This window comes from Cornus florida, unplaced genomic scaffold, assembly GCF_030987335.1.
Source record: "Cornus florida cultivar Cherokee Brave unplaced genomic scaffold, ASM3098733v1 CherokeeBrave_3.0.0_Hap2_Chr04, whole genome shotgun sequence".
Taxonomy (NCBI): domain Eukaryota; kingdom Viridiplantae; phylum Streptophyta; class Magnoliopsida; order Cornales; family Cornaceae; genus Cornus; species Cornus florida.
The window spans coordinates 58,038,564-58,064,083 of NW_026775574.1; the positions used below are offsets into that span (position 1 = coordinate 58,038,564).

General features: G+C 36.7%; 1 protein-coding gene across 1 annotated transcript; it reads right to left on the reverse strand.

Annotated features, from left to right (window-relative positions):
* Window positions 1-38: 38 nt before the first annotated feature.
* LOC132303316 (uncharacterized) lies at window positions 39-13,227 on the reverse strand. Its single transcript, XM_059800533.1, has 13 exons — window positions 12,580-13,227; window positions 11,515-11,652; window positions 11,010-11,091; window positions 10,728-10,804; window positions 10,438-10,544; window positions 2,148-2,265; window positions 1,914-2,030; window positions 1,707-1,798; window positions 1,329-1,395; window positions 1,159-1,237; window positions 961-1,052; window positions 503-646; window positions 39-428 (listed from the first exon to the last, which is right to left on the reverse strand). The coding sequence occupies exons 1-13, from the start codon at window positions 12,892-12,894 to the stop codon at window positions 396-398; spliced, it is 1,461 nt and encodes a 486-aa protein (XP_059656516.1). The 5' UTR covers window positions 12,895-13,227; the 3' UTR covers window positions 39-395.
* Window positions 13,228-25,520: the final 12,293 nt, after the last annotated feature.

Below are 25,520 nucleotides of genomic sequence, written 5' to 3' on the forward strand. Positions count from 1 at the left end.
GTGGATCAGCTGTGAGACCCAACAATGTCGTTCTTAGCTTGTGTACAAATTGGATCTGATTGATTTCAGAATAAAATTAAGAATAAAGTCGTTACATAAAAGCATTCCAAAAATAAGATGAAGATATTCCAATAACCATGAATCTTCCATTGCTTTAACTATGTACATCAGCTCTAGTGTCCTAAAACAGAGAGAACATTCATTAGCTTCAACCTGTACATATACCCAACTCTAAAAACTCTATCCTATCTTCTCCTGAAGCTCTCGTCAAACTTGAACTTAAATGGCATGGTATAAGTTCATCGACCTAAAATCTATCAACAGATGGCGTGGTACAAGTTCCTCGGCCTAAAATCTATCAACAGAATAGGAAGCATAAGCAAAAAGTTTCTCTGCTACTTCTTATGCCCAATTCCAATTAATCTAAGCTGCAAAAGAGAAAATTGATTGTGAGACAATTATCAAAATGAAAATATGTAAAAGATCGTAATGAAGACGTTACAATATCATTTCCAGGCCGCTTCAAGTAGAATCCCTGTAGAAAAATTGGTATGATATTGCAGGCAACGAGAGTGTAAATCACCAACGCATGCTTCCCCATCCACTCTAATACAATAGTTGGGCGCCTACATCCATATGCATCAACCTGTAAGAAGAATAAGTTCATACTTGTACAATAGAATAAGATTGAAATGCGAAATCTTTAGTGAAAGAGAATGAAATAATGAAGAAAAGCTGAAGGTGTCATCTAGCCTAAACGGTTACATTAACTAGTCGTACTAGTATGACCTGGGACAATATATGGCCTTCACCCAGGTCGGGGGGTGTTAATGGGGACAGGGGGCTAACTCCTGTTGTGTGTAGGGGTTTACTAAATAACTGCGTTTCCAAGTATCATATATACATGCTAGATAGCATCAAGAAAACATTCTGCAGTATCAGATGAGTTCAAAATCTTACCAGTATGTATATTCCAGCAAAAACAATGCCAGCAACACCAGTTGTAACGCACATGTAACTCAATGTGTACAGAACCTTGTTTATATGCATTCCTATAATAGGGAAACTATTAGTCCTGCCGGCTGCCACCACCACTAGACATGGATCTATAACAGGAAATGATAGTAGACAGAAGTCATGGAATGGATACAAACTTACCAAAGAGCTCAAGGGCCTCACCCAACACTAGGAGAGCAAAGGATGGAATCGACCACTGCAAAACTCTAATCTTGTGGTCCTGCATGTGGTAGGGGAATAAGAAATAAGCAAAAATAATCCTACTATTTGAAAAACAAAAATTATTCACGGAATGATTAATTTGTAAATACCTTGAAATGGACTAGAATGTGTCCATAATGCAAACCAACCAAGCAAGTGGCAATAGCCATCAGTGAACTGAAACCGTGAAGAACGATGTTTTTAGAAATCGGAAAATCAAAAACCAATAACGAAAACCTAATAAATTTAACCAATCAGATGTCCTTTTTTTGGGATCGTGACATGATAAACAAGCTGGAATTTCAGCGCATACCATCACAACGAGATGCAAAAACTGTCAGATCGACCAAATGACATTTTGGTCTATGCATAAAGGTTCCAATGATTGGTTCACTAGACATACAACAGAATCATTAAACCTAGTGTTTCTTAGTATATTGCCTTGTGATTGGTAAGTATTTGACCTCAAGAAGTAGTAATATACAAACCTCAGAAGTCCTTCAGGATCAAAAGGAGCTTGACACCATGAAGGAGCATTAGGAGGAAGTGCACCATAATCTGGGGAATTGATACTACATTGCTGTTAAAGATATAGCAATAAACATTATTGGATAGAACTGTAAGGAATCCCAGGAGGCAACTGGAACTAACTAAAGCTCATATTATTGAAGAAAATAGACGTAAAAAAAAGATACCTTCGTTCTCAAATAGATTGGTCTGTTGTATAAATGTTGAATACCTAAAATTTTACGATCAATCATTCCAACAGCATTACAAGCTGGTCCAGTGTCTCCCCGTACGTCACATTTGACCTTCAAAGACAGTTTAACGACATTAATTTATTTAGGCATTCTAGATTCAGATTTGAAATTCTATCCAAGCCTTCTTAGGACTTGCGCCGAAAACATAACTAGAAACAGAAAACTCACTGAGAATGTCCCCGAAGCCGAAGCAGAGGTTTCCTTTGAAATTTGATACTCCCAGTCAGGGACGTACAATCCGTATAACAAGGATAGGTACAAGGTAGTAAGCACAAAAGTCACAGCCCTGGAAAAAGAAAAAAAAAGAGAGAACAAGGTGGCAAAGAATTACAATTGTGCAATAACAAAAAAAAAAAAATCAAATTACAGATAAGAAATGGGTGTTTGAACAAAAGAAGCAGTCCTTGTAATAAAGGAAGACATGAAATAGTTGCAAATAAAAGAAATTCCCCAACCTGCAGAATCACCTTACTGAAAAAATGCATAAGGGGTCTCCAAACCGTTTTTTTTTTTTTTTTTTTTTTTTTTTTTTTAATGTGGTCCTCCCGACATGGAAATATGGGGCACATATTTTTTTATTATTTGAAAAAATTGATTCTCTGTTTCGAAAAATCTTTTATATTCATTTGATAGTAGAAGGATTAAATTACACCTGTGTTAAACAGACATGCCATGAATAATTATATCATTTTCTTTCTCTGAATTGCAAAACAAATGAAGTTCAATTATATTTTTTCCGAAGAGTAAAGGTGGCTTTGTGAACACCTTTTAGAGGGGGAAACTTTTTAGTTTGTGGATGTAATTAGGAACAAATTCCAAAACAGAACCTCTAGGAAGGCTTGTTACTAAGGAGAAAAAATGATCAGGTATAAATGCTTTCTTCAATAGCCACAATTCGATTATCAAAGGTTGTATTGTCATTACATATTCACTCTCATCCTTCTTTGCATACCATGGATCAGTGTTGTGTGAATTCATTTTCTCCATTTTCATAAAATTTTCTCTTCAAAGTCTGCTACACAAATTCTTGTATCAAAATCAACTCTTCATTTGTAGTGAAATTACAGAAACCAGATTTTAATGTCATTTTCTCTGTCAGCTATAAGGAATAAAATACAAAATTCTTCTAATTAAGGACTACAGAAGCATGATTAAAGTAGAAGACTTGCTAACTAGATATAAGAATGAGCGAAACTGCATGCATGCTATTTTTCCTTTATTGACTATCCGTACATCCAAATTTATGTATTGCATTGTCTTCTAAGCAACCGATAAAACAACAAATCAGGACAATTATTGACTAGAAAACTTAATCAGGGACTCTCTTTACATTGATCACCGAGTTTTCAACTGATATAGAGGCATCCATATAGTATTGCATTGTCTTCTAAGCAACCGATAAAACAACAAATCAGGACAATTATTGACCTAGAAAAGCGAATCAAGGACTCTCTTTAGATTGATCACCGAGTTTTCAACTGATATAGAGGCATCCATAGTATTTTTAAAAAATAATTCTCAACGTCTCCCTTATTTCTGAATATTCTCACTCGTGACTTTTGCATGTCGCTTAGCCGTCCCCTATCTCATAAAACTGTAGTTCAACATCTCCTCTTCCCAACCGGTTCACTATTGAAAGAATTACTAATATGTTGTCATATATAGGAGGTATGCCTGTCCTTGTCATAACTCATAAATAGTTAAAGAAATCTTTTGGGCATACTGCTGCTTATGTCAAGCTTCTAACGGATAAATCTCTGCCTTCAGTAATACATTGGCACTGTTCTCTATTCCTTTAGAAACAAGCTCCATGCATAAAAGGATGTTGACTTCTGTAATTCAGGCAACCTGATCAGTCTCTGTCAGATTGTTGTCTCCTTACCAAGCTTCTCCCTTTTCTGCCCTGCATGATGCCAAAACTAAATAAACCTAAAAATACATTCTGCTGCCTTAGGTTTGCTTAATTTCACTCTCAAAATTGAAGTTCACCGCTTGCAATATAGATAAACAAGTTGCTCGACAAGTCTCCAGCAAATTGATTATTATTCTACTACTTTCCTTTGCCTCTGACAGCTTTACATTTACCATTAAGGGCGTAGGTAATTGGAACCCTGCCCTTGTATTACTTGATCATCAGGAATATATTTCAAAAGCCAAAAGATCAGCCATCTTGATTTCACTCATCAAAGCTCTATCATCTCATTGCATCTTCTTTTTACAATTTGTATTATGTTCGCCATTATTCTCACCATTTCAAATCATTAAGACAAACGCATACAAAAAGAAAACATGTATAACCAGATTTTAACAAACAATGTGGTGATGGGTGCCTATTTAAACCATATGGTGCTTTCTGAAATCAGTAGACTTTCCTTAAAGGCCTTAGTAACTCTGTAATTGGATATGCCTATAAGAAGTTCTTGATGACGAGATTTCCAAATCATTGCCTTCAGTATTCTGCACCCTTAAGCTAAATTTAGGCTTGGATAATAAAAGGTGTGTACTGGCAGGCATAAACCGGCTTGGTTCTATGACTAGAAAATAAATCTCTCTTCTCCATAATGTAGTCCGTAAAAATTCAAGAAAACAATATTTTTTATGAGAAATGGCCCACTTAAAAACTCATGATTCAAGATTGATTCATTTTGAATCCCATTAAATGTTTTATTTAGAGATGTACATTTGCAATTAAGGTGGACTTGTAAACACTTTGATTCCAATCTTAATAATTCACCTTTTATTACAAAGTTTCTAGAATTGAAATTTATATCAACTTATAGAACTCATAAGATGTGGTGAACTTGTGGACGGGTGCCAAGCACTGGCAGGCTACAGGTACACAATCCCACATCACCTAGGGTAAGGTGAAGGTGAAGTGTTTATATGTGCTAGGGCCCAAAGTGGACAATATCATACCATGTGGAAGAGTTGGCTATTACAAATGGTATCAAAGCCGAAGCCCAGCCGAAAGTGTGGCCAACGAGGACATTGGGCCTCTACCAGGGGATATGCCTAAAAGAAGTTTTGATGACAAGATTTCCAAATCATTGCCTTCAGTATTCTGCACCCTTAAGCTAAATTTAGGCTTGGATAATAAAAGGTGTGTACCGGCAGGGATAAACTTTATGACTGGCTTGGTACTATGACTAGAAAATAAATCTCTCTTCTCCATAATGTAGTCCATAAAAATTCAAGAAAACAAATTTTTTTATGAGAAAAGACCCACTTAAAACCTCACGATTCAAGTTGCTTCATTTTGAATCCCATTAGATGTTCTATTTAGAGATGTACTTTTGCAATTAAGTTGGACTTGTTTATAAATTAATAAATATTTTATAAATTTATATCTTTTCAACTTATTCTTTAAAAAATTTCCAATTTAGTTCATACTATAATTCCAACTTATTCTTTAAACACCTTGATCCAACACTTCTATAAACACTTTGATTCCAATCTTAATAACACTCCGAATCCACCTTATAATACAAAGTGTCTAGAATTGAAATTTGAAATTTATATCAACTTATAGAACTCATAAGATGTGGCGACCTTGTGGACGGGTGCCAAGCACTGGCAGGCTACGGGGCACATAATCCCACATCACCTGGGGTAAGGTGAAGGTGAAGTGCTTATATGTGTTAGGGCCCAAAGCGGACAATATCATACCATGTGGTGGAATTGGCTGTTATAAATGGTTTCAAAGCTGGAGCCCAGCCGAAAGTGTGGCCAACAACAATGTTAGGCCTTTACTAGTTGGTGATTGTGGAGACCTTGTGAGGCCTTTTGGGATAAAACCCATCAACAAAACCATGCGCGCTCAGAGCTGGAGCCCAACCAAAGGTGTGGTTAATAAAGACATTGGGCCTCTACTAGGGGGTGATTGTAGAGACCTTGTGAGTTATGTCAGGCACTTACAGGTGCACAAGGCCACATCACTAGGGTAAGGTAAAGGTGAAGAGCTTATATGTGCTAGTGTTGTCTCCAAATGGAATGAGGCCTTTTGGGATAAAGCCCATCAACAAAACCATGCAGGGGCTCAGATTAAAGCGGACAATATCATACCATGTGGTAGAGTAGGCTGTTACATAAGAATTTCAAATCCACTAAAGAACAAATATATGGAGTAAAGACCACATATAGGACATGAGTACAGTACATGCCTTTGAAATTTATAAATTGCAAAATAAATTATTAACCATTAAACATCACAAGACATTTACAAGATTTAATCACTAGCACATGTAATAATAAGTGCTAACAATCTCTCCCATCTGAGAGATGTAGTCCATCACAGTCAACCCTAGCCAGCGAGGACGCGCTGGCCTAACCCTCAGGGGATCGGCTATGCTATCATCTACTGTGACCTGCTCCACTGTGTAGATATTGCCCACTTTGGCTATGCTATCATCTACTGTGACCTGCTCCGCTGTGTAGATATTGCCCACTTTGGCCTCTACATGTAAGTGTCGACAGATATTGTTTGCTTTACACATTCTTTATGCTCAAGGTTTCAAAACGTAGACTACACAGTTGGAAGGCATCCACACTTAAAAGTGCCAACAATGGTCACAGTGGACCTCATCTTGTGATCAAACCGTTCTCTAAAATTTTCTTCTTTCCATTTTCTATTTCATTCTTTTCATGGACTAAAGACTAGAGTAGTCTATTGTGAATAAAGTTTTTCTATCATATTTGGAAGGAAAAATTCTTACATAAACTCCTCTAGAGCAGTCACAACCATGTGGCAAAATAATTGTTTATACAATCAAAGAGAGACTTGATTCACTTCGCTTCAAAAACAATGACAAAAGCAAAAACACGATCGCTTATAGGATCTTCTTGCTTCAGTTATTGTGTAGCCCGTCTAAATATCCTAGTGGCTAGAATTTCAATGGCTCTTTCTCCCATGTCGATTGCTTATAGGGGTTTCTTCCTTAGTTTATCTACTTCCCTTCATCTTGGAATGGGCCACGAGTATACTTGTAAAAGTTGGTGCCTTAATGACAGCCTACAAATGGAGCCCTAGCATGAATGGAGTATCATTCTACATTTTACTCTCCTATATGGTCCTTTGGGCTTCTGATGTGCTATGGTCTAAGCTGCAACTCCTATTGGGTGCAAACAATTCGTTGAGGGGAGGTGTGAGTATCAACTAGGGAAAAAAAATTTATATCTCTTTATTTAGAGCTCTTCGATAGTATTTTGTTTAGTCGTTTGTGCAAGCTTGCTTTACTAGTCTTGGTCTGGTTGACCCTTTTAGTTGTGTGACTTTGCGTCGTTCTATTTATTTTCTGCATTTCCCAGCTATGGCCCTTGTAGTTGCAGAAGTGTATTCTTTTCCTCTCTAAATAAATACCCACTAACTAGAGGGGGAAAAAAATTTCAAAGTCCTAGTAAAATTCCAATAAAATTCCAATAGTATGCTTGGTCCAATAAAGGTCAATTGAGAGGATTTTTCAAAGTTTTTCCGGCCTTTTCGGATAGCAAGATGTAATCCTAGCCTTAGTTATGATAACCAAAGGATTCTAGGATAAATTTCCCGGAAGATTCCTCAATGGTTTTTTGCACTTCTATACTTGCAAAGAGACTTTTTCTATTTTTCATCTTTTTGAAATCACATACCAACACATTTTAGGGACTTGAACCCTCAACCTTCCACTCTAAGGAGTTGAGGAGATTCCATTGATAACCCAAAATATTCCCTCCATATATATCCGAAGTCTAGAAACCCAAAAAGAAATAAAAAAATGTTCTTGGTTACTATATAGCTTAAGAACATTCTGAACAACTAGTTGTACAACTTGATCAAGTTGTACAACTTCATCAAGTTGGTTGGGTCACAAGCGACTCGATCAAGTTAGGCCCGGTGAGACTCGGGTTATGCTTGGGTCGCTTGAGGACTCTACCAATTGAGTTGAAAAATTTTAACCCAAACACATACCCAACTCAATAACAAAAAGCATTTTTCCAAACCCATCTGAATACCAAATTAGGTTCGTATTTTACAGATCCAAGATCCGCGAAAGAATTAACTATGCAAAAATCAAGAGATTATGAGTTTCAGAACCCAAATCCGAGCTTTCTCTCTCTCTCCCAATATTCTCTCGTTACTCACTCCAAACCCTACATGCCCTTATACACTAGGCACAAGAGAGTTCTTAATGCAGTTAGAATCCCTAATTTTCTGCAATTAACTTTTTTGTTTTTTGATGCAATCATTTCTGAACAAGGTCCATGACCCGCAAGCGAAAAAACGAGTCAATAAAATTTTTCTCACTCACTTTTCAAGTCAAAAGTTGCGACCCCAACCAAAACAAAATTCGGGCAACATCCCATTACCATGAAAATTGACATAAATGAGTCGCAAGCTCGTAAATTCCAGCAAAACATACAATAAGATTAAGTATGATCATGATGTGGAGTGCAAAAATTCATATTCATTTAAAAACCAAAAGAAAATTATATGAATGATAAGACGTCTGAGAGTTGTGAGCCTAACGGAAGGTTCTTAGCCTAAAGTATGTTGAGGTACTCCAACTAAGTCTTGACGAGCCTGGGGCCTTTTTGGAGCCTAAGCATGCCTTCAACAACTATAAACAAAAGCCTAAAACCATTCTTTTGCGTCCTCAAAACTCAACTAATCACTAATCTACCACAAACCTTAATCTGGGCCGACACTTGTAGCATTTTAAAATATTTAGATCTTAGTTTTGTATTAGAACTTCAAGGAGAGTAGGAGGATGTCCTATGTCATGTCATACTCCTTCAATGGAGCCAAAAGGCACCATTATGCGCCTCCTCCAGTAGTGGTAAGGATAATCCACAACCAAACAGTTTTATTTTTGGGTTGGTTTGCCCCTAGCTCTTGCGTGGTCAACCAAAGAGTTTATTTTTGGGTTGGTTTTCCCCAGCTCTTGTCTGTTCAATCAAAGAGTTTGGTTTAAGGTTGGTATGCCCCAGCTCTTGTAAGGTGTAGATGGTTTACGTTGTAAGTTTATTGGATTAATCTCAGGGCATATACTTGTAGCGTTTTAAACTATCAAAATCTTAGTTTGGTATCAGAATTTCAAGGAGAGTAGGATGTCATATGTCATCCTCCTTCAATGAAGCCAAAAGGCGCCATTATATGCCAGCTCCAGTAGTGGTAAGGATAATCCACAACCAAACAGTTTTATTTTTGAGTTTGTTTGCTGGTAAACCAAAGAGTTTATTTTTGGGTTGGTCTGCCCCTTGCTCTTGTGTGATCAACCCAAAAGTTTGGTTTTGGGTTGGTATGCCCCCAACTAACATAAGAAGCACAGAAACGGATACAGGACAAGGATACGACGCTACACGGATACGGCGACACGACAATTCCTAAAAAATTAGAACACATACACGGCAAATAATAAATAGTATATACATATATATATATGATGTACTTTATGAAATTAAGAGTAATATTATTTTTTACAATCTCGTAATAAAAAATAAAAAAATAAAAAAGTGTTTTGCTGAGAAAAAGAAAGAATGATAGAAAAAGGGCCAAGCAGAGGGGGTAAAAAAAGAAAAAGAAAAGAGGTTTAGGGTTTTGTTAGAAAAAAATTTGTCTTGGTTAAAAAATAAAGGTAAGAATCCATAGAAGAAAGAGAGAAAAGTTCATGGGGAATAGAGGGAAAAGGAAAAAGAGACACAAAAAAGAAATTTATTGTGAAAGGAAAAAGAAGAAGAATGTAGGGTTTGTGAAGAACAAGATGAAGAAAGAAAAGAGGAAGAGGATGTGAAGAATAAGAGAGAAAAGAGGAGAGAGAGAGAGATGGAGAATCCACCAGTAGCGAAACTTGGTTGGCGGGAGAAAAAGAGAATGGGACACGCGTGTCCATGGAGTGTCAGGTATTCAAAAAAATATTCAATATTCAAACACGTTTTTTGGTGTGTCCAACATGTGTTGGGGTGTCCGTGTGTCGGTGTCCAACACTAATTCTGTGCCCTTTTAGGCATATCCGTGCTTCCTAGTCTAGTTGTTGTGTGGTGTAAATGGTCTACGTCGTAGGTTTATTTGATTAGTTTTGAGTGTCTTGTTGGATGGAATGAACCAAAGATTAGGCCGGAGAGGCGTGCACCTTTTTACTTGGTCTTCCTAAAAGTAAGTACTTCCAATGCACATGTCATGCTTCTGATCCCTTGAGCAATTGGTCGGGACCAAAAGCCTATGTAGCCGAGAGATAATTGCTCAAAGCGTAGAGCCTAGCCATTTACAAAGCCCACTAAGGCCTATTTCCAAAATATATATGACTTAAGAAGACTCAATCTTTATCTCACTCACTGCTACTGCTGTGCCTGCCGTACCTTTTTCCCTTGATTCTCCCTAAAGTTGTGCTCTACCGCATTTTATGCTAGTCAACTCATCCATCATACAAAAAACTTAACAGTCATGAAGTATGTGAAACCACATATCTATTACCAGTTTACCACTTACCATTGGAATCGATACTTCTTTAGCAAAGATAATCCTGAGTCAACTTTGTCCTCGCCCTTGAGCCAAATCTCACATAACGCTGCCAGCAAATATGCTATTGCAATTCTCTGAAAGAAGAATTGTAACTATTAGTCATGCAACTTCAAAAACATGTTATATAAACTACATACATGAGAGCACTTGCTCGTTGTCTGCCAACATAAATTATGTGTGAATCAAATTTTAGCTAAACTAGAGAGAAACAATAATATATTGAAGCAGGCGGAAGAAAGAACAACCCTATAGAATACCTGCAGTATTCCCGTCCATCTGAAATGTTCAATGTCCACTCCATATGTTAAACTGTTAAGACCATGAAAAAAACCGCCTAGACAGGACATGAATAAAAATTATAAGCACAAAATGATATATGATTGTGTAATGCCGAAGAGAAAAGGTAGATTCTTTTACACAACACGAGGTCAGTGCTCATTCTCATGACACTTCCTATAGCCTTATGTTCTATTACACTATAAATGAATGTTTCCAAAAAGAAAATCAATAACTATATTTCTACAGAGCCAGAACAGCACCTTGGAGAAAAAGACCCAATAACAGTAGCTTCAGTGTTCGAAATATTGCTTTTCTAGTTGCTATAACTCTGGAAGTTAAGTTCTGCAAATGAAATACATCTCTTAGCTATTCATAAAATTAGTTGAATTGTTAACACCAATAGAAAAAGTATTCCTTGAATGTGATTGGATAAGGTTACAATAGTAACTCCGCTCTTCCTCAATCTATAACCAGCAGCAATAGCTGCATAAAAGATCATTAGTCTTGAGTGTTGGGAGAGGTGATCTGGGTTACTGATCATTTAGCACTATTTGCACAAAGTGATTAGCTTCAAACTCGAATTGTCAATCCACAGCCTTAATATTAAGGAACAATTCGTAGCTTACAAATGTAAATTTTGACGATGCCATTTGCGCTCTTCCTCACACTAAAATCTCATTGGCCGCACCACTGACAAATACTAATACATTCTAAAGCAATCAAATATTTTATATAAACAATGAGTTTCTGCGAAACAAAAGATACCTTGTATGCAAGAGCAAGGGACACTCCAACCATAAAGAGGAAAAATGGCATCACAAAATCTGCTAATGTTAAACCATTCCATGGTGAATGATTGATAGCAGGTAAAATTCCGCCAGCATCATCCACAAGTATCATTAACTGAACAGAGAATAAGATCAAAACAAATCAAGATTTGAGGTTTTTCTTATGCTCATGAAATGTGCTATATAAGCAAAGCATCACAAGAGTATCATGATTTTGCAGATACAAAATTACAAATAAAGTCAAAAATAATTCCCATTTCAATAGGTTTTCCAATTTTATTATAATTGGTAACATTCCATATTTTTGGGATTGTGCATAAAAGAAAACTGGTGTGGCATATACATACCCACAAAGAATAAATGTTTACTACTTGGTAAAATTTGGAAACAAAACAAAATATATGTATACTTTTCACTCGTAGTGATTTTTTTAACTGGTACTCATACAATCCCTCCAAAAAAAATTGTTTTCACCTAATAGGAGTAGAACCTTCAACCCGACACCAATGCCAAGTTGATTACCCACCCCACTCGAGCCGAGCCAACCCCTCGCTAGTAATGATATTTATGATGAGCGTTTGGAATCATCCGATCATTGCCTTGGTAATTTACAAGGCAAAAAAAATTTGAAAAGACTGGTATCCGACAAACAATACTCTGTAGTAACTAAATAGTGCAAAAATTTTCCTACTTTCTTCCTTCTTTTTATTTAATTTTCTTCTATGTTTAAACCAAAACTATTTACTTTTCTCTGTTTAAACAGAAACTGTTTACTTTTTTCCTAATTTTTTTCTTCTTTTTATTTAATTTTTTACTTTTTCTCTGTTTAAACCAAAACTATTTACTTTTTCTCTGTCTAAACAGAAACTATTTACTTTTTACCTAATTTATTTCTACTTTTTATTTAATTTTCTTCTCTGTTTAAACCAAAACTATTTACTTCAAAACTTGGACGAGTAAACCAAAAGTTCAAATATATATGTATATATATATATATATAGATTTTGCAATAAACAACGGCAAAAGGAAACAACCCACTTACGGCGACAGTGAATCCGCGAAACACGTCGAGGGAGGCAACACGGCCTTTTCCAGCGCCGGCGCCGGCGGCAGCCTTCCTGGTGTTGCGCCCGCCGTCTCCGCCACCGGACTTATGGGTCTCCGCCGTCGTCGTTTGAAGCTTCCCCGACTCAACATCGTCAATGTCGGCGACCTTATCGTCAACCCGAACAGGCCCGTTCTCCAGATCCGAAATCCCCCGCTCCTCCACCCCTTTGACGAGCTCATACGCCCCCATATCTCTCTTCAATCCAATCAACAAACCCCTCTTCTTAATCAAATCTATCTTATTATACATCAATGTTCTACTACAAATTCAAACTCTCTGCAAAGGGTTGCTTATATATATATATATATATATATATATAGACAATATATATAGAGACTAGAGAGAGAATGTGTATATCCTGAATAGTTGTTTATGGGTATAAAGATGAGAGAGAGCCTCCTAATGGATTACTTACCGCCCACCCATTACGATTTACGATCCTCCTGCTCCTTATATATTTATAGTATTGTATATCTGTATATATACAGAGAGAAAGAAACGTTAAGATTTAGAGAGAGAATTAGAGGCGACGCTTGATGTGTGATGATGGGCTCGCGGGCTTTATCGCCCCTCTCGGGCCTTCCAACATCTATACGTTACTCTCTATCTCTCTCTAACCACTCTCTTTCCCTTTCCCACAAGGTTACGCAATTACGAGACTGTCACATTGATGCCTTTATATATAGGTTTTCCAGCTGCCAATCGTTTATTGCCAAGTGTACTGTAGAGTTGTTTTATTTGACATGTGGCGCTTTTTAACTGGACTGTTTAAAACCTCTCTTGGCTGTTCGGTGATTCTATGTTATCCTAACTAGAATCTTTTTCATATCCAGTTAAGGCGCGATTAGAATGTAACAACAAATTGCACTCCATCCCCAACACGCCTGATGCGAAAATTTATGATCTTTCACTATATTTTTGGATCGGAAATCTATTTTGTTACAAACTTTTGTGATGTTAAATTAATGTTAGGGGTATTATTATTATTATTATTATTATATTTTTTATTTTTATCTGAGTTAAGAGTTGGTCCGAATAGGGGGGACAGGCGTTCAAATTTAAGATCTAGAGTAGGGACACTTAAAGCTTAGCACTTAATTATGGAGGTAAATTAAGCGATTCAGTTGGTAAAGAGCCTATCTCTCAGCAAATGTATCGAGTCTCCCTACTCCTAATTTATCATGATAAAAAATAAATTAAATAATTAATTAATGTTAAGAAAAATGCTTTTTAAGGCCAAGTATTTGTTACAAACAATTTATGTTCAAAAGAGTAATGCCAGCAAGAGAGAGAATCATCACCTCCACACATTTAATGATTAGATTGAGATAATTTTTTTGAGATATGTAAAAATTTAAATAAATTATATAAGATATCCTAATTAGAATCTTTTTAGTATCGAGTTATCTCAAAAGCAATGTGCAATTAGAATGCAACAACGAACTGCACTCCAACGTGCAGTGATGCGGAAATTTATGATCTTTTAAATTTAAATAAAAATTTAAACCTCTCTTGACTGTTTGGTGATTGTTATGTTATCCTAACTAAAAAAATTTTCATATCGAGTTATCTCAGAGGAAAGGCGCGATTAGAATGCAACAACGAACTGCACTCCATCCCCAACGCGTGTGATGTGGAAATTTATGATCTTTTACTTTATTTTTGGATCAGAAATCTCTTTTGTTACAAATATTTGTGGTGTTAAATTAATGTTAGGGATATTATTATTATTATTATTATTATTATATTTTGTTATTTTTATCTGAATTAGGAGTTGGTCGGACTAGGGGAAAGGGGGTTTGAACCTCTCTTGACTGTTTGGTGATTGTTATGTTATCCTAACTAGAATCTTTTTCGTATCGAGTTATCTCGGAGGGAAGGCGCGATTAGAATACAACAACGAACTGCATTCCATCCCCAACGCACATGATGCGGAAATTTATGATCTTTTATTATATTTTTGGATCGAAAATCTCTTTTGTTACAAATTTTTGCGGTGTTAAATTAATGTTAGGGGTATTATTATTATTATTATATTTTTTATTTAAGATATCCTAACTAAATAAATTATTTAAGGTATCCTAACTAGAATCTTTTTCTAGTTATTATTTATAGTATTGTATATATACAGATATACAATACTATAAATATATACAGAGAGAGAGAAACGATATATGAGATTTAGAGAGAGAAAGAGATGCGACGCTTGATGTGTGATGATGGGCTAGCGGGATTTATTGCCCCTCTCAGGCCTTCCAACATCTATACGTTACTCTCTCCCTAGCCACTCTTTTCCCTTTCCCTGTTACGCAATTACGAGACTGTCACATTGGTCCTTTATATTTAGGTTTTCCAGCTGCCAATCGTTTATTGCCAAGTGTACTGTAAAGTTGTTTTATCTGACATGTGGCGATTTTTAACTGGATTGTTTTAAACCTCTCTTGACTGTTTGGTGATTGTTATGTTATCTTAACTCCAATCTTTTTTGTCAAGTTATCTCAGAAGAAAAGTGCGATTAGAATGCAATAACGAATTGCACGCGGTCCCCAATGTGCGATGCTAAATTTTATGATCTTTTACTATATTTTTAGGTCAGAAATTGTTACAAATTTTTTTAGTGTTAAATTAATGTTATGGGTATTATTATCATTACTATATTATTTATTTGAATTAATTATAATGACACCCCCTGAGATTTGTTATAATAATACTCTTAGATAAGTTAGATGTTTTTTGAACAATGGCACCCCTTGACAAAATTTGGAGCCAAACAGATCCTTAAGAGGTTTGAAAAGACAAGATTGCCCATCAATATTTAACTAATTTTTATTGTAAAATATTAAAATTTTAAAATGACACTTTTGTCCTTCTACCAATTTCTTCTAAACCCATCCATCCGGCCCTCTCTCTCTTCACCCATTGATTGAATCTACTCCGGGAAGCAAAAGGCTTAGAACACTTTGTTCTGGCCACAGATGAGTATATGTGAGTCGATATATGTGTGTGTATATATATATATATATATGTGGTCTGTAACTTCTATCAGTATATATATATATATGGTCTGTAACTTATATATATATGGTCCGTGAGTCGATATATATATGGTCTGTAACATCTATCAATATATATGGTCTGTGAGTCGATATATATATATATATATATATATATATATAAGTTATGCGATCACGATCGGTCTCTGCCAAACATAGAAATATATTATCTCTATGTTTGGCAGAGACCGATCGTGATCGCATAACTTTTATATATATATATATATATATATATATATATATATATATATATATAATATATTTCTATATTGGCAGAGACCCAAATCATAACTTCTATATATATATATATAGACTATAGAAATCATTTTGCACGATCTGTATGGAGATAAATTATATATATGTCAGGTTATATATTGTTCATATTAGATAGCGCAATCTGCAACTTGAAATCAGGATTTTAGCGTGCTTCTCGTTGCTCCAGAAATGGATTTGCTTTAAAAGCTAAACCTATATATATATGTGTGTGTGTGTGTGTGTGTGTGAGAATTTCAACTCTCAAAATTTTCTTCTTAAATGCAATTACAACTTTTCATATTTTTCTTCTTAAATGCAATTACCAATGGAATTCCATGGAAGTTAGAATCATGTTCCAATCAATGAAGCTCATACATATATGACTTGGATGTTTGGTAAAGGGAAAAACATGCAACCAAACCAGAACACCTAATTAGCTTTAGAGAGTAAACAAAATGATTCTAATCTTGGCAATCAAAAAAATTAATAAATAAAACATCCGATTTGTAAGCGTATGTGATAGTATTTTCTTTTATAATTTTTCTCAGCTTTCTCGGCAACCATGCAAGGGTTTTAGAATAGAGAACACACAAAATTCACCTTGAGAAGACCTTTTGCTATTTTGCGAACGAGATCTTTGGGGAATCCATCTATATATATATATATATATATATATATATATATATATATATATATATATATGTCAGGTTATATATTGTTCATAGTTTTATATAGAGAGATGTGAGAGAGGTTATTTTGGACATTTCAAATTTATTAGAAAGGGTAATTTAGTAATTTTGTGTCATTTCATAAGCCAAAAGGGCATTTAGGTCATTTTATCACATGTCGGCCCTTCAATGGGTGTCTTTGTCAAAGGCAGCAAAGCTTAGGGGGTGTCATTGTTCAAAAGTGGACTAACTTGTATATGACTGTCAATAAGGTAAACCTCAGGAGGTATTATTGTAATTAACCCTTTTTATTTTTATCTGAGATAGGAGTTCATCGGATTAGGGGGAAAAGGGAGTTCGAATCTAGGATCTAGGTTGGGAGCATTTAAAGTTTGGCACTTAATCATGAAGGTAAATTAAGTGATCTAGTTGATAAAGAGTCTATCTCTCCACAGATGTATCGAGTCTCCCTATTCCTAATTTATAATGATAAAAAATAAATTAAATAATTAATTAATGTTAAGAAAAATGCTTTTTAGGGACAAGGATTTGTTGCAAACAATTTATGTTCAAAAGAGTAATGCCAGCAAGAGAGAGAATCATCACCTCCACATATTTAATGATCAGATTGAGCTAATTTTTTTGAGATATGTAAAAATTTAAATAAATTATTTAAGATGTATTTTAATTTATTAATTAAAATAAAGAGCTCATGATGAGAGAGCTTATATATGTCAATAAATCGGGACAAAAGTACGAGTGCTATCTGTTTCTATTTTTCTAGCGAATGTGTATGGAAATGAGTTTGGATCCATTCGATGTCATGAATAAAGTCAAATCACATCCACTTGATGTCTGGAGAAAGTCAAATGTTAATTTTATATAGGGTTGAGAATTTACCCCCAAACTTATCAACCCGCCCTGACCTTGATTTGAATAAGCGGGGGGTCAATCGGCAAAGGATTTACAATATCTTTCATTGTCATTGTTGGGACCAAAGTTTGGTCCAAACACAACAAACACTATTAGCGTGATGAAAAGTGGCATTTGACATCAATAGAGGACTTGTAAGACTAGTCGGACACAATCCAGACTATAATTTCGTAATTTAGAATGGTGGGCATAGGAGAGAAATGTAATAGATTCTTATCGGATTTAATTTAGGGTTAAGTGCAAAAAAACCCCCCTCATATATAGACTTTGTGCAGAACAAGTCTTTACTTTTTGAAAAAGTGCATGCAAGTCCACAAATTTTTAAAAAGGTGCATAACCGGTCCCTCTGACAATTTTTTACAAAAAAGTAAAACTTAAAACCCCATTTTACCCTTTTGTTTCCCATTTTGCCCCTCAGTATTTGTGCATAAAAAGTCCCTCAGCATTTGTGCATAAAAGACCCTCTATCTCTCTCTCTCTACACACAGACACATGATGTAACTTGTTAAAGATTGTTTCACCCAAGTCAGATGGCGATTCCAAGTCCGGTGAAGTTCAGTTTAGTTAGGCGAAGTTCGCAACGGAGGACGGCGACTATGATAAGAACCTGTGTCATCCATGGCTGCACATCGTCGATCTGAAAATCGACAAAATGTCTCCACACGAAATTTTCAACCCAAGCTAACATTTCTTTAAATTTAGTAAAAATCAAAATGTATAAGCTCGAACTAATGATGAATTTGAACTGCAACTTGTTTCCATTGAAGTCTCTGATTGTAGCACAATCACCATCACTGTCGATGCTTGCGACTTAAGCACAGTCACCGTAACCAACACAGTTGCTTGAAAGCTTGTAGGAGTATGTGTGTTTTCCCATTGGTTCAGCGATGTTGCCGAAGTGGATTGAGTTTTTTTGGGACATTGCCGAACTGAAATTGGGTTGCTCTTAATTCAGTCGTCGCTAACGTCATGGCTCACTCACCAGAATCAGTTTTGAGCTTTGCGGTTTGTAATCCAAGTGGGTCTCGTGAGCTTGTTCCTTATTGCCGTCTAGGGACATGAAGCATACCGGTGTACAACTCACAGGAGCAATGACTGAAACACGCCGTGTGTCACTGGCTTTTTGCATGCAGGTCATGGGACCAGAAAGTACACCGAAGCTTAGTGATTTGTCATCTTCATCAAAGCATGTGAGTCATGGAGCTCGTCGTTGGTTATGGAGTTTACCGGCGTTCAATTGCTGCTTTGAAGCTCACTAAATACACATGCATAGAAGTGTAGCTCGCTGGATGATCACCGAAGTAGGTCTCATTTGCTTGAACTGTTTGTTGTAATTTGGAGCTTTCTGTTTGTTTTTGCCGACTTTAATGGTGGTTTCGCCGTCGATGGAGCACCTAAATGATGGTGACGGTGGTCTATATCTATATATATATATATCAAGCTTGGCCACGATTTCATTCTTGCATGGGCGTGTAGAGGTTTTAGAGATGACTGGTATCTTTCGCCGTCGATCTTGTTGCTGATACGTTCACCACCATCAGGTCCGATCTTGTTGATGCTGATACAACCTCCTCACAAGATTCAGATTTTGGGTTGAAGACTTAGATACCTCCTTCGACTTCATCAATTTTCATTATGCTCTCCTAAACAGAACCTGCAACTACACTGTTTTTTTTTTTTCCAATTGGATCTTGGGTCTGCTAATGGCATTGTTTACAAAGGGTGATTGTGGATGCCGATATGGGCTTTGAAATTTTGATTCTTGAAGCAGATAGATAAACTAAAATATATGGGTTTTGAACTTTTGATTCTTGTAGTTTGCAATTGCAAAGAGAGGGTGGGGGGGAAGTTCAGAGTTGAGAACGAAGACGGCCACGGAGGCGAAGGCTGGCGCCCACGCGCACACACATATATATAAATGACAAATTTATTTATATTTTAAAATATCAAAGGGCATGTTTGGTTTTAGATTTAATTATATTCAAGTTTAGGTTATCCCAATTTTATACAATTTGAGGTTTATATTATTCTTCTGCCAAACAAACCCCATTTTATACAAATTTGGACAAAATGGTCATTTTACATGGCCGGTATTATAATCATTAATTTATTCAACTGAAGTGAGGGTATTATCGTCATTTTACACCACCAGGGACCCAATCGCACCAAATTGATAGTATAGGGGTTTTTTTTTACTACACAGGGACTGATATGCACTATATCGATAGTAGAGAGGGTTTTTTGCACTTAACCCTTTAATTTATGTGAAAGAGGGGGTTTCACCACTTAATATCATAATAATATTTTGTAACGGGTGGACGTTTATCTATTTATTTAAAAACTTAAATTATTGGGTAATATTGTCCATACCCACTCATTTATACTCATTTTACTTTTCAGTCGAATATGATGTAGGACAAGTCTCCCCTGGTAACATTCTCTTTCACCCGAACTCGCAACGACCTCGTTGCGGTCAAGCCACCCTGCTTATCCCGGTGGCTCACCTGGACACCTTCTGGGCCGGGTACTTGGCGTGGCACCGGATCAAGGATTCGGGCTGGCTCTGATCGATGCCAACTGTAACGAGTGAGTACTTGCTCATTTACCCAAAAACTTAATTTATTGGGTTGTGTTGCATATTCATTCATTTATACCCATTTCACTTTTCATTCGAATCTGATGTGGGACACAAGTCTCCCCTTGCAATATATTTTATAGTGGGACTCGCTATTACACTCACATAAATTGAATTTGGTATTTAAAAAAAAAAAAAAATTATCGAATTCGGTTCTTAAATCATTATTCTAATAAGAAGAAGCAAGAAAATTCATGTGTTAAAATAGTTAAAGAAATTTGATTAGAATGAGAGAAAGGATGCTTGATTGTTTGATGATCCAAAATTCATGTGTTAAAATAGTTATAGAAATTTGATTTGAATGAGAGAAAGGATGTTTGATTGTTGATAATGGATCATAAATGTGACGGTGAGTCGCACCGCGTCAAGGGTTGGGATGATCTGGGATTGTTTGAAAGAAAGGAAGAGTCAATAAATATTACCTCTTTTTCATGCATTCTTTTTAACAATTGAATGTTTCTTTTGTTATTTTTACTTACATTATATACATATTAGAAAAGAAACAAGTGAAATGCATTTTATTAAAAGTTTTATGAAAAATAAAAGGTAAACAAAAATATATTAAATATATATATATTATTTGATGATCATTTAAATGAATTCAAGCCTAAGCTTGTCAAAGCAAAATAGTAAATCAATATGTATTGAAATTTTATAGTAATTTGATAATCATGTAAATGAATTGAAGTCTAATTTTGTTAGAGCAAATATAAATAAATAAATACATTACACGAAAAAAGATAAAAACGAAATTAAATAATGTTCAACCCAAGAAGTGGTCCAATTGTTAAAGCCAAAGAAGATGAAATTGAATCAAAAGGTTTTGAAACAACTATATTTTATATTACGCATTAATTAAATATTATTGGTTAGCTATTGCTAACCTCCTGTTTCTTCTTTTATAAAATTTATCATTTTATCATTCAAAAAAAAAAAAAAAAAAAAAAACCTTAAATTTTAATTCCTAAATGTCTCATAAAAAATGACAGGCAATTTATTGAAAAAATAAAATAAAATAAAGATATGAATTAAAGAACGTACAAAGATACAAACCGGTAATTCTTCGAGATCAAAGGCACATTATTTGCCTTGAGGATAGCAAGAGTTGAGTTTAGAGTCGAGTATGAACTTCTTATGATCTAAATACTTCTTGTTGATTACTTGTCTCCTCTGACTCAACTTATTCCCCATTAAATAAATTATCAAACCAAAATACGTTTGATCTTGATAAATCATAACGGTCATATTGTAACTTATTCGCAACACTTCTTCACTTCCAAAACATACAAAATATACTGGACGAACACCTCATATAAAACATTATAATGGTATATACATACATACATATATATATATATATATATATATATATATATATATATATATATTTTAGATTTGAAAAACCAACCTTGGGGTTGTAGGACAATTTGGACAAGTGAATCGTAGGTTGCATGACTTTAAGAGAGCGAGCAACGAGGGGTAGCGTGGGGAAGAGAATTCTGAGTCTCTTGTGTGTTATTAGGAGAGTTTTTTTTTTTTTTTTTTTTTTTTGATGATTTTGATGCGAAACGGTTGAACTATTCAACTTGGTGGAAGAGTGTAACATTTGGTATGTTTCTATTTAACTTCTTGTATTAGAAATTTTAAATATTATTTGATAAAAAAATTAAAAAAAAAAAAATAATGTGCAGAAAACTGCTGGACTACTGAATTTGGTGGGAGAGTGTTACGGTTGGTATGTGGCTATTTAACTTTTTGTAATGGTTGGTATGTGACTGTCTAAATCTTAACCTCCTCAGTAACAGGATTGAGCACTTACATCACATGATCGGGAAAAGAACATTGATGTCCTCACACAAGTTGCTATTTTACTTGTTTTTTTCATTGAACCCAGGAGATAAATTACTTGGTTGAGTTCCCATAACATCACAATATTATTGATGATAGGCTTTAATCTAATCCCTTTAAAGAAGACTAAACTAAACAGTAGTTATTAGGGTTTTACATCCATTAATTCTTCATCACCTATGACCTAACATACCAGAACTCAATGTTAGGTGGCGACTCCTTAAATCTCTGTCAATTGGCCCTACAACTCGAAGGACACATGGCGTAGCAGACTAGATATGGGTCCCAAATGAGGCCGAGATTATTTTGAGTGCAAACATCTTACCTTTTTTTTACTGGCCTTGGCATTGATCAAAGAGGTTAGTGAAAATAGTCTCCCTATTTTTTGGGACTCAAATCATTTACTTGGCAATAACTTGTGTTTTGATTAGACATCTGAATTGAGACGCCTCTTGAATTTTTGTGCTGAGTTACCGCCATTAGGAATAATTTCCATGTACAAGTGCAAATCTTCTATAAATAACCATTTTCCTTCTCTGTTTTTCGCACTTATAACTTCTCTGAAACCTTTGATAGAGTGTGCTTTTTGTTTTTTTAAAGCTGTGTTATGCGGCGACGGTCGATTCTTCATGTGTGTGTTTTCTGGCTGTAGATACCTGTTCCTTAGGGGTCGTTGAATAGTCAAAAGATCTAGGAAAATACCACTAAATAATATGATGAATGCAGAAGAGGTAGGTGAAGGGAGGAAAAACCAGTCCAGTGAGAGAATTGGAGCAATGGTCGGGAAGAAGCTGCCGTCAATTCTCTTGACCCTTGCCTTTTTGTCATTGCCTCCTTTTATAGCCTTAGGTCATTCAGGTGGTACACTGTTGGGCCTCCATCCTGAAAACGGGTCAGAGTCATTCCTCTTTGGGTCGTGTTTCCCTAATCCCTATATTTCTGGGGCTGCTGCCAAGTGTACCTTTCCTGTTGAATGATCTAAAAATGGTAAGCTGTAAAGGCAATTATACTATTCCAGCTGTCTTTTGCTCTTATCCTCAAACTGGGCCTTGCCTTAATGGGTAAGACGTTACTAATTTTCCATCCTCCATTCCAAAATCCCTTCTGCATCCCATCATCACTTGAAGAGCCCTACCATAACTCTTCATTGCTCGAATCGAGGTTATATCGAATTAAGGTTCAAGGCCCGTCAATCGACGGTTCGTGGTTAGGTCGGATCGAGGTTCGAGGCCCGTCGATCGACAGTTCATGGCTAGGTTGGATCAAGGTTCAAGGTCTGTCGATCGATAGTTTGTGGATACGTCGGATCGAGGTTCAAAGTCCGTCGATTGACAATTTGTGGGTACGTCGGATCGAGGTTCAAGGCCTACCGATCGATAGTTTGTCGCTACGTCGGATTAAGGTTCAAGGCCTGCTGATCAGCAGTTTGTCGCTACGTCAGATCGAGGTTCAGGGCCCGTCGATCGATAGTTTGTCGCTATGTCGGATCGAGGTTCAAGGCCCGTCGATTGACAGTTCATCGTTACATCAGATTCGAGGTTCGAGGCTTATCGATCGACAGTTGTCATTACATCGAATCGAGGTTCAAGGCCCATCGATCGACAGTTTATCATTACATCAAATCGAGGTTTGAGACCCATCAATCGACAGTTTGTGGCTAGGTCAGATCGAGATTCAAGGCCCATCGACCGACCATTGGTCCAAAGTTCCAGGCCCAGTGGTCGCCTATTACTTATCTTGATGAGGTGGACTTTGCCTGAACGTTGACTGTTTGACTTGACCCTTGGTGATGTGGCTGAACCACATCCACATTTAGTCCCCCTGCACATGGCGTTTTGAATTTTGAAATAAAAGAGCAAAGTGGGGCGTGCATAGACGTGTTGATTGATGCTTTTTGGAAACCGATGCATTTTTGGCTGCTGTTAATTATGCATTTAATGAGGGGGTGGCGGTTGAGTACAACCGTTCAGGTCTTCGTCTTCCCCAAAGCCCTAAATGTGTTTTATATAAAGAACCGGCATTGGGGGAAAGAGAAGAACAATACAGAGAGTGTCAAAGAAGGCAGTGTGGGAGTTAGATATTGACGAATTGCTATGGAGATACTTGTTTGTGTGAGTAATAAAGAGCTTAATTGTAGAAGCAGTGAGGGTGTTTGGCAAAATGAAGAAGAGGAAACAGTTGAGTAAAGCAGGCGAACCAGTGCTGGAAGTTCCGCCGAAGGAAGAGTGGAAGAGAGCTTCGTTCTTTGGGCCATTGGATAGATTCTGGACATCAACTGGGGATATGACAAGAGACGAGATTGACAGTGAGGTGGGTCAGTTGATGGAAGAGAGGTCACCGTAAAAAAAGGGGCTTCGCGGCTGGCGGACTATGTCCACCGGCTTGCCATTGAAATAAAGGATGTATCCCTACTGTTTTATGGATTTCAAAGTGTGTTGGGTGGGAGGAATGGTCAGAGCACATCTTCAGTTAGAAGATGTACGTGCAGTGGTTGCGTCAAGCGCGGGTTGCACGAGCCATGCGTCTGTCTCGCAAGTTGAAGGTGCTCCTCGATGGGCAAGGACTAGAGCTATTGTTGTCAAGGTAGTGTAGTGCAACGCACACCTTTATTGCTAAATGGGGAGAATTTACACCCACGCTGGAAGATGTGACCCAATTGTTAGGCCTACATGTCATAAGTAGGGAGTTTACAGTGCCTTTGGTGATGGATGCTGCGGAGAAGGGTATAATGGCTACGCTAGAAGAGGGTCTAAAGAAGACCAAAAATTATGGTTCGTTCTTTAATGCGAAGGGAGCTATGCGTAATGAGAGGGTAGAGGGTGCTAGAAAGAGTACAACATGGGCGTGGATACGATACTGGTTCAAAGATCTACAACCCCCATTTAAAGGAGACAAGTCAGAGTGCTCTTCTGTCAATGGGGACAAGATTGGGCACCCTGCGGAATTTGTAGCGTATGTTCTGTGTTGGTTGTCAAAGTACATATTCCCAGGGACGCCAGACGATGCGCCGTTGAGTCGGTGGTGCCTAATAGCAGTGAAGATAGCGAGTGGAATAGCGATCCTTTTGGGGCATGTACCAGCGATTGGACATGATTGCTGAGGACAGTGCATGCTCACTTGGGCGATATCCTATGGTGTCATATGTGGCGACGGGGTTTTTATAAATGTTTCTGTATGGGCCATTCCTTGCCTATGGACCTGTACCATTGGAGTTGAGCGATCAAGGAGCATGGGGGAGATGCTGGATAGGGCAATGTTGCAGGTTATCGCTGGGGAAGGTGATTGACTCCGAGCGAGAATTTACATTCAGACCCTACAGAGAGGATGTGGTTGGAGTGGCTGATTTGGGAATATACTGGGAAGAAGCAAGGGTGTTTACACTGAAGCAAGAGTCGGGGGATACAGAGGCATAAACATTTGCCTTAGTAATGGAACCAGGATATTTGCCTAGGTGATTTGAGCTGGGCGATGTGTTAAAGGTTT

What these genes read in the sequence shown, in the direction of transcription:
- LOC132303316 (XM_059800533.1), bottom strand. Translation starts at nt 12,894, where the DNA reads ATGTATAATAAGATAGATTTGATTAAGAAGAGGGGTTTGTTGATTGGA. An exon ending in CGGCTTCGGGGACATTCTCA is followed by an intron (nt 2,031 to 2,147) that starts GTGAGTTTTCTG and finishes CTGTCTTTGAAG; the next exon opens with GTCAAATGTGACGTACGGGG. An exon ending in CAATCTATTTGAGAACGAAG is followed by an intron (nt 1,799 to 1,913) that starts GTATCTTTTTTT and finishes TATCTTTAACAG; the next exon opens with CAATGTAGTATCAATTCCCC.